The 15,000-nt window shown below is 33.2% G+C and overlaps 1 protein-coding gene across 2 annotated transcripts in view; it reads right to left on the minus strand.

The window, feature by feature from the left end:
- The window catches only part of LOC144959845 (glutathione hydrolase 1 proenzyme-like), a 48,242-nt gene that overhangs the window by 27,778 nt on the left and 5,464 nt on the right, over nt 1-15,000 (minus strand). The window contains exon 3 of one of the 2 annotated variants that reach the window (XM_078892636.1): nt 7,917-7,967. The exons of the other annotated variant lie outside the window; for it this stretch is intronic. Coding sequence (XP_078748762.1) covers nt 7,917-7,967 — 51 coding nt within the window. The remainder of the gene's footprint in view (nt 1-7,916; nt 7,968-15,000) is intronic. 2 annotated transcript variants of the gene reach the window in all.

Raw genomic sequence — 15,000 nt, forward strand, 5'->3', positions numbered from 1 at the left:
GTGGTGGTGATGATGATGTGATGATGATGATGATGATGTTGATAATGATGATGATGATGATGATGATGATGATGATGATGATGATGATGATGATGATGATGATGATGATGATGATGATGATGATGATGATGATCATGGAGTAAAGATCTTTCCTGATTTTGGTCAGGACATCAATCATGGTTATGATACCGAGTTCAGAGATATACGTTTTTTATTGTCATGATTAATTTGTCAATTGACGGTTATCTGTTGATTTTATACATTAGAAATGAAAGCAGAAAACCTTTGACAGAGACCCCAGCCAATTAATTGTTGAAACTCCAAAAGAATTCACATTTTCTCTTTTCAAAACATTCAAACATTGAATTGTACCATGAACTTTGCACATTTATGATTCATTCGATCTTGACCAATTTTCAATTACCAGTATTCTATGGATAGTATTTTTCGATTTTACATTGCCGGATAATTGATACATTTTTTCTGATATTCAAAGTTGTGTAAAACTGTCTGTGAATGATACAATGCAAGCTATATGAGATTCTGTAATCTATTGTAAAAGGCATTTAACTCTCTCCTTACCTGCCATTTTCAGGATTTCCCCCAAAACGTCACACCAAACTAACACAAAAATAGATTTTTTAATCACTCAAACACAATAGCAGTAAAGATCTCACGATACATAATTTCTTAAGTAAAACATGCTTTTTTCATTTTCTTTAAAGTTTATGATGTATAAAAGAAATTTGAATAAGAGAAATGTTGGTCTGTAGTATCGTAACGAATGTGACGATTTTCCTGTAGATGGTAAGGAGAGTGTTAAAGGATAATTCCTATTAAGCCTTTAGTAATATAAGATAAGATAGGATAAGATAAGATAAGAAACGTTGAATTACTTAAATAAAGACGTGTCAAGTCAAGAGTGATGCTAACATTAAGTCTAGGGGAAAACATGATTGGTAAACAAATTATGACCATGGCAGAAAAGTTCTTAAAAAAAAAAAAACCCAAAAAAATAAAAAACACAATGTTTCGATGACGTCAATAGTTTGTATGTAATAGGTGAAGAAGATAATAATGAGAAACTAGGTCAAATAGTGGTAGAAAAAAAAAAAAAAAAAACAACAAAAAAAAAACTTTAACCATGAGACCCGACGTCTGTCAAAACTAAAATAAATAGAGGTGCCTAAATGAGTCAATATAATGGAGATAAAGTAAAGATAGAGGGAGTAAATCTGACTCGTGAATGAACAACACAATTAAAACAAACGACGTTCCGGCCATTGGCCTTCGTCTATCTCCTGAATTAAGGCCAAGGGCAGCAGATACCTTGTCAAAAGGCTGTTGTTACCAACTATTTATTCATTTTACACCGGAGTTGGATAGTTGGACTCCAAATATAAAGAGTAGCGTCATATCACAAGACTACAAAGACCACTTATTGCATGAAAAAATATTTTAAAATGAATAAAAATTCAATTAAAAAAATATGCCACATGCAATCATATCTAGGTGGTAACAATCCTGGACCAGGGGCTCTTCAAAATACAATATAGGGAGAAAATTAAAATAAAATAAAAACAAAACCAACATGATCATCATTATTAGCACCAACAAACAAACAAAAATTAAATAAAAAGAATTTTAAAATAATCAACAAACAAATAATTACATGTGTAAAAATAAAAAGAACTTTCAGAAATATAAGAAATTTTGTGCCAAAAATAAAACCAGATAAAAAATGAAATACCAAAGAGAAAACAAACAAAATTTTTAAAAATAAGAAACAAACAGAAAATCTCAGTATCATGAAATAATTGCCTTGAATTATTTGCATTTCCTATGACGTCTCCTTAAAACCCATAATTTTAAAAATCTTTTACAAATTCAGAAAAAAAAATAATAGAAACGAAATAACATATTTTACATTAATAACAACGACAAAAAAAAACCGAAACAAAACAAAACAAAAAAAGCAACAAAAAAAACAAACAAACATGCAGAACTAGAATAAATCACCCAAACCCGAAGCATCTAAAAAATGATGGAGGTGAGTAAGTACTTAAACACCAGTGCCGATGGTGACAAAATGTTAAAAAGGAGGAAAATATTGAACGAATGCCTTTAAGCCCCATTCTTTACTGCATTAATCTCCATCTTTAGAACAATTTCAGATGATGAACTATCATTTTATAAACTAGATAACTTATGGAGAGTGAGAAACTGAACCTGTTTGTTCCCCACACATCAAGTCTCTCACTGATTGGGGCAAAAGCAATTTTTTATAAAGAAGGAAATTCCTCCTCTGACTCCAAAATCGCGGATTTCCGCGGATCCGAGGAAATCCATCAGCAATGAAACACGAAACCCTTTGGTGTCTGGACAAACGCGTGTATACAAAAAATATACAACTATAAATATTGGTTTCCTAATGAATGTCCAAATGTGATTTTAAAAGCAACACAGATTTCATGCGCACCGCAGAGGATCGTGATTCGTGGAGATAGCTGACCGGTTAAGTGCTCAAGAGCACACGCCACGATGGATGATGAATGTAAAAGTTGCTGCTTGACGCTCAAAGAAATAAATAACGATGTGAAAGTGAAAATAATCTTCAATAAAATAAACGAAAACATATAATGGTTTTGGGTTTCTCCTTCATCAACAAATCAGGATAAGTGAGAGTCTGCAGTGTTATTCATTCATACTGTTTTGTTCATAAAGGGGAAACCCGACACGTCCTCATCATATATTTTCGTTTATTACATTGAAGCATACATTCAATTTCACCTCGTTATTTATTGGTTTCCGAAGCTGTTCAGACCAAATATTCTAAATGTTGGAACGAAATATCAACTATGGCATTCTTGAGAGGCGACTTACTCAAGGCCACACAGCGCAGAGGTGGGTGATCGAACTTGGTACCTTTCGGGTACGAAGCAAAGACCTTACCACTGAGCCACGCTGCCCCCGTGAAAAATAATAAATGAGAATGCACACAAACAAACGCAGAGACAATCCTGCACATGCACATGCACACACACACACACACACACACACACACACATTGTCTCAGTCAACATAAGATGCTAGAAGCTGAGATCTGTAAAGAGTAAGAGACAAAAAAAGATAACAGTTTCAAAAAAGAACGAAATACGAAATACACGGAATATTTCTGGCTCAAAATCCTTCTTCAGCCAATATGTGACCCCTCGTCTCAAAACGGTATTATGTTGGAATGATTAAGATGTTGAAAATTGAGTTTATGGTCGGAAATATCAGCCTTGCCATTAGTTTGTATATTTTATTGAAGAGAATGGATGTCGTATCTTAGAATGGTAAATAGCAATAGTTCAAATTTTAGACCAGTTTAGATTTAATTCGGCTTTTTAGTATCTGGTTCATCCCGACATATTACCGTTTTGAGACGAGGGGTCACATATTTTAAAAAGTATTATATCAGTTAAATCGTTAACACATCACTTGATGTGTTTTGAACCCGAAACGCCACATGTGGGCAGCGTGGCTCAGCGGTACGGTCTTTGCTTCGTACCCGGAAGGTACCGAGTTCGATCACCCGCCGCTGCGCTGTGTGATGGCCTTGATTGAGCAAGTCACCTCGCCCTCGCTCAATTTGCGGCGATGCACTGCGGCTGATGCCTGGATTATTCCAGTCTTCCCTTGGAAATAGACCCTAGAGAAAAATTTCCCCTATGGGATGAATCAAGGGAATTTTTTTTGTTTGTTTGTTTATGTTTAGCAGTTTGTTGGTTTTTTTTTTTTTTTTTTTTTTTTTTTTTAAGAGCATATTCCCATTTGTAACGACCCACATAGTGTCCAATTATACAGCCTGATGACAATTTGATATTATCTCTCGGTGAAAAACCTCTCTATAACCAAAATGTTGACTGCATAGGACCTGTAATTATTACAATATAAATCCCATACATTTTGACACTTTAATAATAATAATAATAATAATAATAATAATAATAATAATAATAATAATAATAATAATAATAATAATAATAATAATAATAATAATAATAACAATAATAACAATAATAACAATAATAATAATATAATAATAATAATAACAATAATAACAATAATAATAATAATAATAATAATAATAATAATAATAATAATAATAATAATAACAATAACAATAACAATAACAATAATAATAATAATAATAATAATAATAATAATAATAATAATAATAATAATAATAATAATAATAATAATAATAATAATAATAATAATAATAATAATAATAATAATAATAATAATAATAATAATAATAATAACAATAATAATAACAATAATAATAACAATAATAATAATAATAATAATAATAATAATAATAATAATAATAATAATAATAATAATAATAATAATAATAATAATAATAATAATACATACATACATACTTTATTCATCCAAACAAATGGAAATTCGTTTACAGACGTGGCGTGCATGAAAATGTATAAACACAAAGTTGAGAACCTATGGCGACAATGTGTCAATGTGTACATACATACATATATATATATATGTGTGTGTGTGTGTGTGTGTGTGTGTGTGTGTGTGTGTGTGCAAATGCACAAAAATGTAAAAATATACAACCAAGAACCAATAGCAACACTATATATATTAATTTGATAAATTTAGATAGGTCACTCTCCAAGTACACAGAGCTATAAAAAGCCTGATGAGAATATGATATTCAACTCTCGGTGAAAAACCTCTCTAAATCTAAAATGTTGACTGCATAGGACCTAATTGTGACCCGTCGTCTCAAAATGTGACCCCTCGTCTCAAAACGGTATTAAGTCGGGATGATTAAGATGCTAAAAATGGAATTTGTAGCCATAAATACCATGCTTAAGTTGAGTTTATATGCTTTATAGAGGAGAAGGAATATCATATTTTACTGTGCTAAATTCCAACGTTTTATATTTTTGACCAGTTTAACTATAATTTGACTTTTTAGCATCTGGTCCATCCCGACATAATACCGTTTTGAGACGAGGGGTCACAAATAGTTTTACGTCGGGATGGACCAGATGCTATAAAGTCAAATTATAGTTAAACTGGTCAAAAATATAAAACGTCGGTATTTAGCACAGTAAAGTATGATATTCCTTCTCCTCTATAACTATAAAGCATACAAATTCAACTTAAGCATCATATTTCTGGCTACAATTTCCATTTTCAACATCTTAATCATCCCGACTTAACACCGTTTTGAGACGAGGGGTCACAATTACAATATCAATCCCATACATTTTGACATTTTTAAGGGCACAAAAAAAAACCCCAAAAAAAACAAAACATTCACACAATTTCACAATACATTTTTAAAAATAATAAATAAATATAATAAAACATGTAGCATTAGTCCATTGAAAAATAACACAACACAAGCATGCAATAAGAGCAAGCAGAAAAAATACCAAACAATTAGTTTCAATTTGTATAGATTGATTGATTTTACGATCGATACAAACAATGTATATTATGGAGTACAACAATCAGTAGAAGAGATAGTGTATTCAGAGTAGCACGAGACGTAACATTTATAGGGACTTATTCAACATCAATAGTAACTACCCTGCACCAGGATCTCTCTACATATCAGAAATTTCTGGATTCAGATGAGGCCGAATATATCCATGAAGAACTAAGAAATACTGCAGTGCCCTCCGTACTACTAAAGTCACAACAAGATCTTGACAGGCTCAAGACTCTGGCCCAGGACCGTGACCAATGGAGACAATCAACAACATGGATGGAGAGAGCAGATAATATATTATACTCATCGACCATGACTGAATCACACAATTCTCAGCAAGAGTCATTCAGACTACGAAGCTTACTACTATTCAATACTGACGGTGTCAGCATTTGAGATAATTTAAAATAAGCAATGAGTAATAAATACTGCTTACGTAAAGCGCTTTGAGCACGTTTAGTGGATATTGCGCTATATAAAAGCTCAATTTAATTTAATTTAATTTACGTCCGTTTACCCAAAAAATGGACAATGGCAAGACAGGGTTATGCCATATTATCACAACTCCACGAAATGAGATGCAGGTTTTAAATTTAAAAATAAACGCAGATGATTGGATGGTTAAATATAAAAACAATATTCTTTTCTCTCTTTCTACATTTTTTTTTTGATCAACACATATGACTTACTTGTTTAACACAGTATAACTTAACCTTAAACACCGAAAAATCATCTTCATCATCAACATTATGAGGACTCTCGTAACACTTAGCATTACTATATAATTATCAATTCACTATTGTCACTTGTCATGTTATAAAAATCAATATTATTTCACGCAACAGCCGTTGTATCTGTGTTACCCGAATAAACAACGCAGGGCGAAATAGGAAGGAAGAAAACACAGTGTGAGGTTTACATTTCAAATTAAATACTAATTAGAATCAAACTGTGGATGACAGCAGTAGAAGTAGTCGTTGTCATGGTAGTGGTGGTGGTAGTAGTAGTAGTAGTAGTAGTAGTAGTAGTAGTAGTAGTAGTAGTAGTAGTATAGTAGTTAGTAGTAGTAGTAGTAGTAGTAGTAGTAGTAGTAGTAGTAGTAGTAGTAGTAGTAGTAGTAGTATGTAGTAGTAGTAGTTTAGTAGTAGTAGTATAGTAGTGTAGTAGTAGTAGTAGTAGTAGTAGTAGTAGTAGTAGTAGTAGTAGTAGTAGTATAGTAGTATAGTAGTAGTAGTAGTAGTAGTAGTAGTCAGTATAGCAGCAACAGCAGTAGAGCAGTAGAGTAGTAGGTAGTAGTAGTAGTAGTAGTAGTAGTAGTAGTAGTAGTAGTAGTAGTAGTAGTAGTAGTAGTAGTAGTAGTAGTAGTAGAGTAGTATTAGTATCAGTAGTAGTAGTAGTAGTAGTAGTAGTAGTAGTAGTAGTAGTAGTAGTAGTAGTAGTAGTAGTAGTAGTAGTAGTAGTAGTAGTAGTAGTAGTAGTAGTAGTAGTAGTAGTAGTAGTAGTATTAGTAGTAGTAGTAGCAGTAGTAGTAGAAACAAAAGTGACAGCAGCATTACAAGTTTCGCTAGCAATGGCAACAAAAGCAGCATCAGAACAAGCCATGGTGGTTTCATCACCTTTATATTTACTTTTCTTCCAGGCAAGAACCAGGTAATTCCTGCAAAAAGCAATTGGAATCTATTATTTGGGTAAAAAAAAAAAAAAATAGGGTTGGGGATCAACATTGTTCCAAACACCCGATGAAATTTTTTTATCATCGAGCACAGAATTACTGGCAAATCTAAAAATTATAAAACTATATTTTACAGACTGATATAGGAGTAACTTGAATACCTTCTTATATATTTCAGTGTTCTAATTCTATCATTCGCTAACTCAAATTAATAAGAAGATAACCTGTTCCTAATAGCCTTTATTTTTCTGCAAATATTGCGGGTTCTCCGCTTATTTAAAAAATTATTATAATAAAAATTTGTAAAACAAAACAACAAACAACAAAACATGAAACAAAACATTACAATGGACCTTGGATTTGATGAGCTTGGATTCAACGAGATCTTCAAGTAAAAGAAAGAGATAAAAAATTTTGTCATGCTCAAAAACCTTTATTTTACTCTTGTTCATAATAGCTAATTGAATAATACCTGTCCTCACTAAATTTCATTTCCCAAACTTCACTGTAACGGAGGTCCACTGTACTGAATATGGTAGCACCAAAATGATAGCAGACAAATAAAAAAACCAAAAAAAAACCCGGATTGTTGTACTCCAACAAAAACGAAACAAACAAAGCTGACAATATGAAATAGAGTTATCTTTCATAATATAAATAAACATAATAAGCTGGTATAAGACAGTTAGAGGCTTGCAATGCCAAATTGTTACCAAAATAAAATACCTCTGCAAATTCTTGTCCTTATTGGGAATAAACTCACTGCGAATGTATTTCCTGTTATAAAAATGATATGGCATAAAAATTAAAATCTCAATCCATCAGACAAACATGATGACCATATATAGATAGAATGCAGTTGACGTCACTCGGGTCTTTGTTATTGTTTTTTGCCATCCGCGTTTATGAGTAATTCTCACTTAACTGTTTTAACCAGACTATAAAAGTTTAAGATTACACATAGTTTTGTGTGTTGGTTTGTTAAACTTCCGGATGGCAATGTTATGAGCTTCTTAGCCAAGCGCTGTCACAGTAAAGGTTGTTCACAATTATCTTATTAAATTTTATTTTATTAAGAACTGAATTCATCTCACTCCAGTTATATGTCGGTAGGCTTAGATAAACTTTACCTTCTAATATTAGATCGTCTTTCCTTTTATAGCCTTCCCTCGAATTAATTTCTAATTAGTGAATACTTTTCGTTCTACATTCTGTCACGTAGCCACTTATTATAAAAGCTGATAGGTCTAACTTTCGACACTCACTTTCTCTCCACAATCTATGCCGGACGGCCAGTCGCTCTATTCCTATATATATATACTGGAAGATTTTTATCTTTTGGGACTTTGTAGATATTATATCTACACCATTAAGACGCCGGAGCTTTTAACTTTGATTGTATAATCTTCAAGGATCAAACCCAAGCCCGCTGTCAAAGGACTACACAATAACTTCTTACCAATTGCCTGGAAGTGGAATTTTACGAGTCCGATCCTGTTATCAGAGGAATAGATCATCCAAGCCCATCAACTGCCTGGAAACGTAAACTTATGAACCTGACATATTATCATAAGTTACGTAAAATATTCATATCTCTATTTGTAACTGCCACGATCACTGTTTATCTCTTTTAATTAAATTTCATCATTATTTTTATTTCATTGTAAACAAATCGTTAATTGTTTTTCATTTATAGTAACTAGTAAATTCTGGGGCCTCATTCTACATATATCTTTATGCATAGTCGAGTAGCTCTTTACTCACTTGAGACCATGACATTTTGGAGGGGACACATATAAAGAATTGAATTTATTTAGTTACTTATATCTATTTCATCTAACTTTAAAGTTTAAATTGTAAAACTCTTAATTGCCCCACTTGATCATATTTTAATTGAACTCCCTATTTACAGGATTAATTTTTTTTTCTTTTTCATTTCTTCATTTAAATGGAATAGCAATTTATCCATTCATTCTTTCATTCAAATTGAATAGCATTTTATTGATTCATTCCTTCATCCATTTATTCATTTATAAATCATTCATTAATTCATTGTTCATTCATTTATTTATTCATTCATTCATTCATTCATCCATTCATTCGTTTATTCACTCATTTATCCAATCATTCATACATTTATTCATCCCTTCATTCTTTCATTCATACATTATCCATTCATTCATTCATTTATTCACTCAGTTTTTCATTCATTCATTCATTCCTTGTCCACTTTGTTATTATATCACTCATTTCATTTTGTTGTTTGCCTCATTCATGAATTGTTTTCAATATGTTTACATTCCATAACGATTCATTCACCTATCATCCAATCACTCAGTGTTGTGAACACATTTTGTAACTATTGTAAATCTTACGATATTTTATTGTTTTGTATTTCAGACATCACTGTTAAACACTCTTCAATGCCTAATTACAATTGTTGAACAACCATTGAACAAGAGAGAGGTCCCAGCCACGAACTGAGTTGGTAAATATATCCTTCATTATTCTCTTTTACATGAGTTGGGCATCACATAGTAACTATAGACATCGTGATTTGTTTTGCATAGTGATTTGTTTTAAATACATTTTTGGCATACTACTGTTACCGAAAACCACTTATATATTATGTTCTGAAAAGTGAGTCTTTAAAAACTAAATAATAATAAAAGGAGTCTACTAGCCGTCGTGTTATATTTAGTGATAGATAACTTGGGATTATTTTGGCATCCTATTATTGTTATCACACTCTAGTATATTAGCGTCATTGCGAATAATTGTACACAAACTAACGACGAGTCACACACATTGGTGATACATTTTTCGTAGTAACATAGTTTAGAGTACACGCGATTGACACATTGTTATGGACTCAAGTCATAACTCCGCATTGTATTGACACATTGCTTTATAAGATATAACGATAAAAGGCATCAAATTCAACATACATAATAAGTTGAAATAAGAGAGAGAGAGAGATTTCTAAAAATAGAACAGTTCATTCCAGTAAGTGTAAATAAATAAAACAGTCAGTAACAGTATCCTGTCAATATAATATATATAAAACATCGTAACTAATTTATTGCAAAAATGGAAGCATATAAAAGATACTTAAGTCTCGCAAAGGACTTAGAAATACCCCAGGAAAGGATATTTTCATTGTGCGAAGAGAAAATAAAAGAAGAAAAAGAAAAAGAATTCGTAGAGAAGAAAATGAAGAAAGAATTCGTAGAGAAGAAAATGAAGAAAGAATTCGTAGAGAAGAAAATGAAGAAAGAATTCGTAGAGAAGAAAATGAAGAAAGAATTCGTAGAGAAGAAAATGAAGAAAGAATTCGTAGAGAAGAAAATGAAGAAAGAATTCGTAGAGAAGAAAAAGAACATGAAGAAAGAATACGTAGAGAAGAACGAGAAAAAAAAAGTCCAAGAAAGGGAACTAAAAAGACAAATAGCTTTAGCAGAAGAAGAAACCAAAAGGACCCAAATGATGCTGGAAATTGAAAAAACAAAAACCGGTCATGAAAGAAAACATAATAATAGTGATGAATTTTTCGTGAAACTTCCACGCATGCCAACATACGATGAACGCTCAGACTGTCTAGAATCCTTCTTACACCGATTCAAAGTTCAGGCTAAAGGTTATCGTTGGCCAGAAAGCAAATGGGCCACAGCCTTGATTAACTGCTTATCCGGAGAACCGCTAAAAGTTTTCTATACCTTAACAACTGAAGATGCAGATGACTATGGTAAAATTAAAGACGCTCTACTAAAAAGATTTAGATTAACGGAAGATGGTTACCAGGAAAGGTTTCACACTGCAAAACCGGAAAGTGGAGAAGACTTTAATACATTCGTGAACCGAATTACTCAATTTCTAAATCGGTGGCTTGAGTTGGCAAACGTAAAACAAGACGACTTTGCAGGCCTTTACTATCTCACGCTGAAGAATCTAATCTATCAAGCTTGCAACCCAGATTTAGTCGCATTCTTTAAAGAGAGAAAGCCAGAAAACTTGGACAAATTAAAAATCTACGCAGAAAACTTTAACAGCGCACATCCATTGACACCCCTTAGCAGAACATTGAAGGAACCATACTACGCTGCTGCTGCTCAGAGTCCAGGTACACCTAAAGTTCAGTACTCAAATAGAACGAGCCGATCAATCACTCGGAACACGCAAGTGAAACAGGATGACCATAGTAACAAACCATGGAACAAACAGTTCAATAGAGACCATAGCCGACCCTATCAAAACAAAACAAGAAATAGCACTGACAATAATACTGAGTATAAGAAAACCAACAAACCTATAATTAAATGTCAATATTGTGGAATGAAAGGCCACACAGCAGACAAATGTTACAAAATCGTGGGATATCCGAAAGAAACTGCAAATGCATCACTCCAAACAAGTGTAAATAATCAGACACGAGTAATGTCAGGAGAAAATATAAATGTGTATTGCGTGAAAGGTATGTCACTTTTAACACAAACTCACAAGTCAGGATCGCTAATTTTTTGTGAAGGCAAAGCTAATGGAACTGATTGCAAAATATTGAGAGACACAGGATGCAGTACAGTAGGAATAAAAGCATCTTTGATCAATGACGAAGACAAAACTGGAAAAACGGTACAATGCATCACATTCAGTGGCACAGTCGAAACCTTTGAAACAGCTAATGTGTACATAGAAACCCCATACTATACAGGAATAGTGGAATGCTGTATACTTCCCAACCCCGTCGCTGATGTTATTGTTGGCAAAAAAAAGGTCTTAAAGACAACCCAACAGATGTAAAAGAATGGTCATTAACCCAAGAAACAGCTTGTCTAGCAGAAACAAGAAAGATGACTAAGACAACAGAGAAGCCAATGACTATTTCTCTAGAACCACAACAATTTGACAGGAACACGTTCATTGAAGAACAGAAAAAGGACCCGACTTTAACATCATATTTCAATATCGCAAACAAAGGGACGAAATCAAAAGTTGAATACATCATTGAAAAAGATATTCTGTTCAGGTTACATAGGAAAAGAAACAAAATAGCTAAACAACTGGTCACGCCGAGTATTTACAGAAACAAAATCCTTGGAATAGCGCACGATTCAATAACTTCTGGACATCTTGGGAGCTCTTCCACATTGAAGAGAATATCCGAGAATTTCACATGGCCTGGAATTACTAAAGACGTCCGAGAATATGTGAAATCGTGTGACACATGCCAAAGAAGAGTCGCAAAAGGCAGAATACCGAGATTGCCATTAGAGACAACCCCAGTTATTGAAAAAGTTTTTCAAAAGTTGCAATTGACATTATAGGCCCTTTAACAAAATCAGATAGAAACCATACACACATACTAACACTAGTCGATTACGCAACCAGGTGGCCAGAAGCGATAGCATTGAAATCAACTACATCGGATCACATAGCTGAAGCATTGATGACAATTTTTACTAGAATAGGCATACCAAATGAGATACTGTCGGACAATGGACCCCAATTTACATCACATATGATGCATGAAACCATGAAACTCATGGGAATCCAACACTCATTCACAACTCCCTACCACCCCCAAGCAAATGGTCTTTGTGAAAGATTTAATGGCACTCTAAAGAATATGTTAAGAAAAGTGTCAGCAGAAAAACCAGATGATTGGGACAGATACTTACCAGCAATCCTATTTGCATATAGAGAAATACCCCAAGAATCTACAGGCTACTCCCCATTTGAGTTGATGTATGGACGATCACCTCGCGGCCCGATCAATATAGTAGCCGACATTTGTAAAGGGAAAGAGGAGGACAATAACGAAATTATGTTTGCTTACGAATATGTAAGAAACCTGAAAGACAGAATAGAGGACACATGTAAGCTAGCACAGGAATCCGTCACTAAAAAAGCAGAGAAATACAAGGAATACTCCGATCGAAAAAGCAAGTCAAGAAAATTTGAGATTGGTGACAAAGTACTAATACTCTTACCCGATGACTCGAGTAAACTTTTAGCTACATGGAAAGGACTATTCAAAATAACAGCAGTAAAATCTAATGTTAATTACGAGATTAAAATTAACAACACAACAAAGACATTCCATGCAAATATGCTAAAAAAGTATTTTGATAGAGACACAGTGTCGCAACCTATGTTTACTAATATCGAAGCTTCAAATGCAGGATTGATCATACCGTTGGTCATGGGACACAGACACCCGAGACAGAAAAACAAACAAAAATCGCACAATTGCAACCACCTAAGACAAAAAAAGAAGTACGCAAAGTACTTGGGCTCCTAAATTTTTACAGGAAATACATTTACAACTTCGCGCACATCGCGACACCGCTAACAAATCTGACAAAGAATGGGTCACCGAACAAAATTGTTTGGACAGAAGTGTGTCAGAATAGCTTTAACCAATTAAAGGCATTACTCTGTTCAGAACCAATTCTTAAATTACCCGACATATCAAAAGAGTTTGTTGTAAGAACTGACGCGTCTGATAAGGGCATCGCAGGTATACTATTACAGGAGCATGAGGGAACTCTAATGCCTTGCTTATATGCAAGCAGAAAATTATTGGACAGAGAATCACGATACTCTGTAATAGAGCGTGAAGGACTGGCCATCGTCTTTGCTTTAAAGACATTCAGCAGATATCTACTGCTAAAAGAGTTTGTGGTCGAAACGGACCATAAACCACTCACGTAAGTACATAAGAAATAACAAAATGAATAATAGTAGAGTACTAAGGTGGAGTCTATTTTTGCAAAATTACACTTTCAGTATCTCTCACATACCAGGCTGTGAAAATATTCACGCCGACCTACTTTCTCGATTAGTGTAAACACGTGAGAAGGGTATAACTTAACCTCCCATGCATACTGTTAGTTACCTCGCAAACTATGCCAAATCAGAACGCACAAATTCGATAATTTTATTTGTAAACATGATGACCCAACTTAATGTAACATTGAGTATTGTTTGGATATATATACCATACCCACTCATGATTTGGGAAATCTTCTCTTTATCTATTATTGTTATGAATTTTCACTCATTTATGATTAATAATTGAAATGTCAATATTCCATTTACATTTTCATTCATTTCATTCAGTAAATTACCTTCATATCATCGACTTAAATCATGCTTCATTGCCATCACTATTGTTTATCACAATGATTTGTAATCACATTGCCATCATGTTGTTCATCACAATGATTTGTAATCACAATCTTTCATTGTTATTGTCACCCATTCATATACCTACGTTAATATAAACATTTCCATGTCTAGTTAATAAATAATTTAATTGTAGCACAAATCATAACAATGGATTAATGCTAGAGTATCATGATAGTAAATTTACTTCCGTTTGTAAAATCTATCTTTCCCATAATGGTTAAAGAGTATATTTTAAACGTGGGTGGGGGTGTCACAGTAAAGGTTGTTCACACTTATCTTATTAAATTTTATTTTATTAAGAACTGAATTCATCTCACTCCAGTTATATTTCGGTAGGCTTAGACAAACTTTACCTTCTAATATTAGATCGTCTTTCCTTTTATAGCCTTCCCTCGAATTAATTTCTAATTAGTGAATACTTTTCGTTCTACATTCTGTCACGTAGCCACTTATTATAAAAGCTGATAGGTCTAACATTCGACACTCACTTTCTCTCCACAATCTATGCCGGACGGCCAGTCGCTCTATTCCTATATATATACTGGAAGATTTTTATCTTTTGGGACTTTGTAGATATTATATCTACACCATTAAGACGCCGGAGCTTTTAACTTTGATTGTA

The sequence above is a fragment of the Berghia stephanieae genome, chromosome 14 (genome assembly GCF_034508935.2).
Source record: "Berghia stephanieae isolate SIO BIC M18660-M18661 chromosome 14, UCSD_Bste_1.3, whole genome shotgun sequence".
Lineage (NCBI taxonomy): Eukaryota > Metazoa > Mollusca > Gastropoda > Nudibranchia > Aeolidiidae > Berghia > Berghia stephanieae.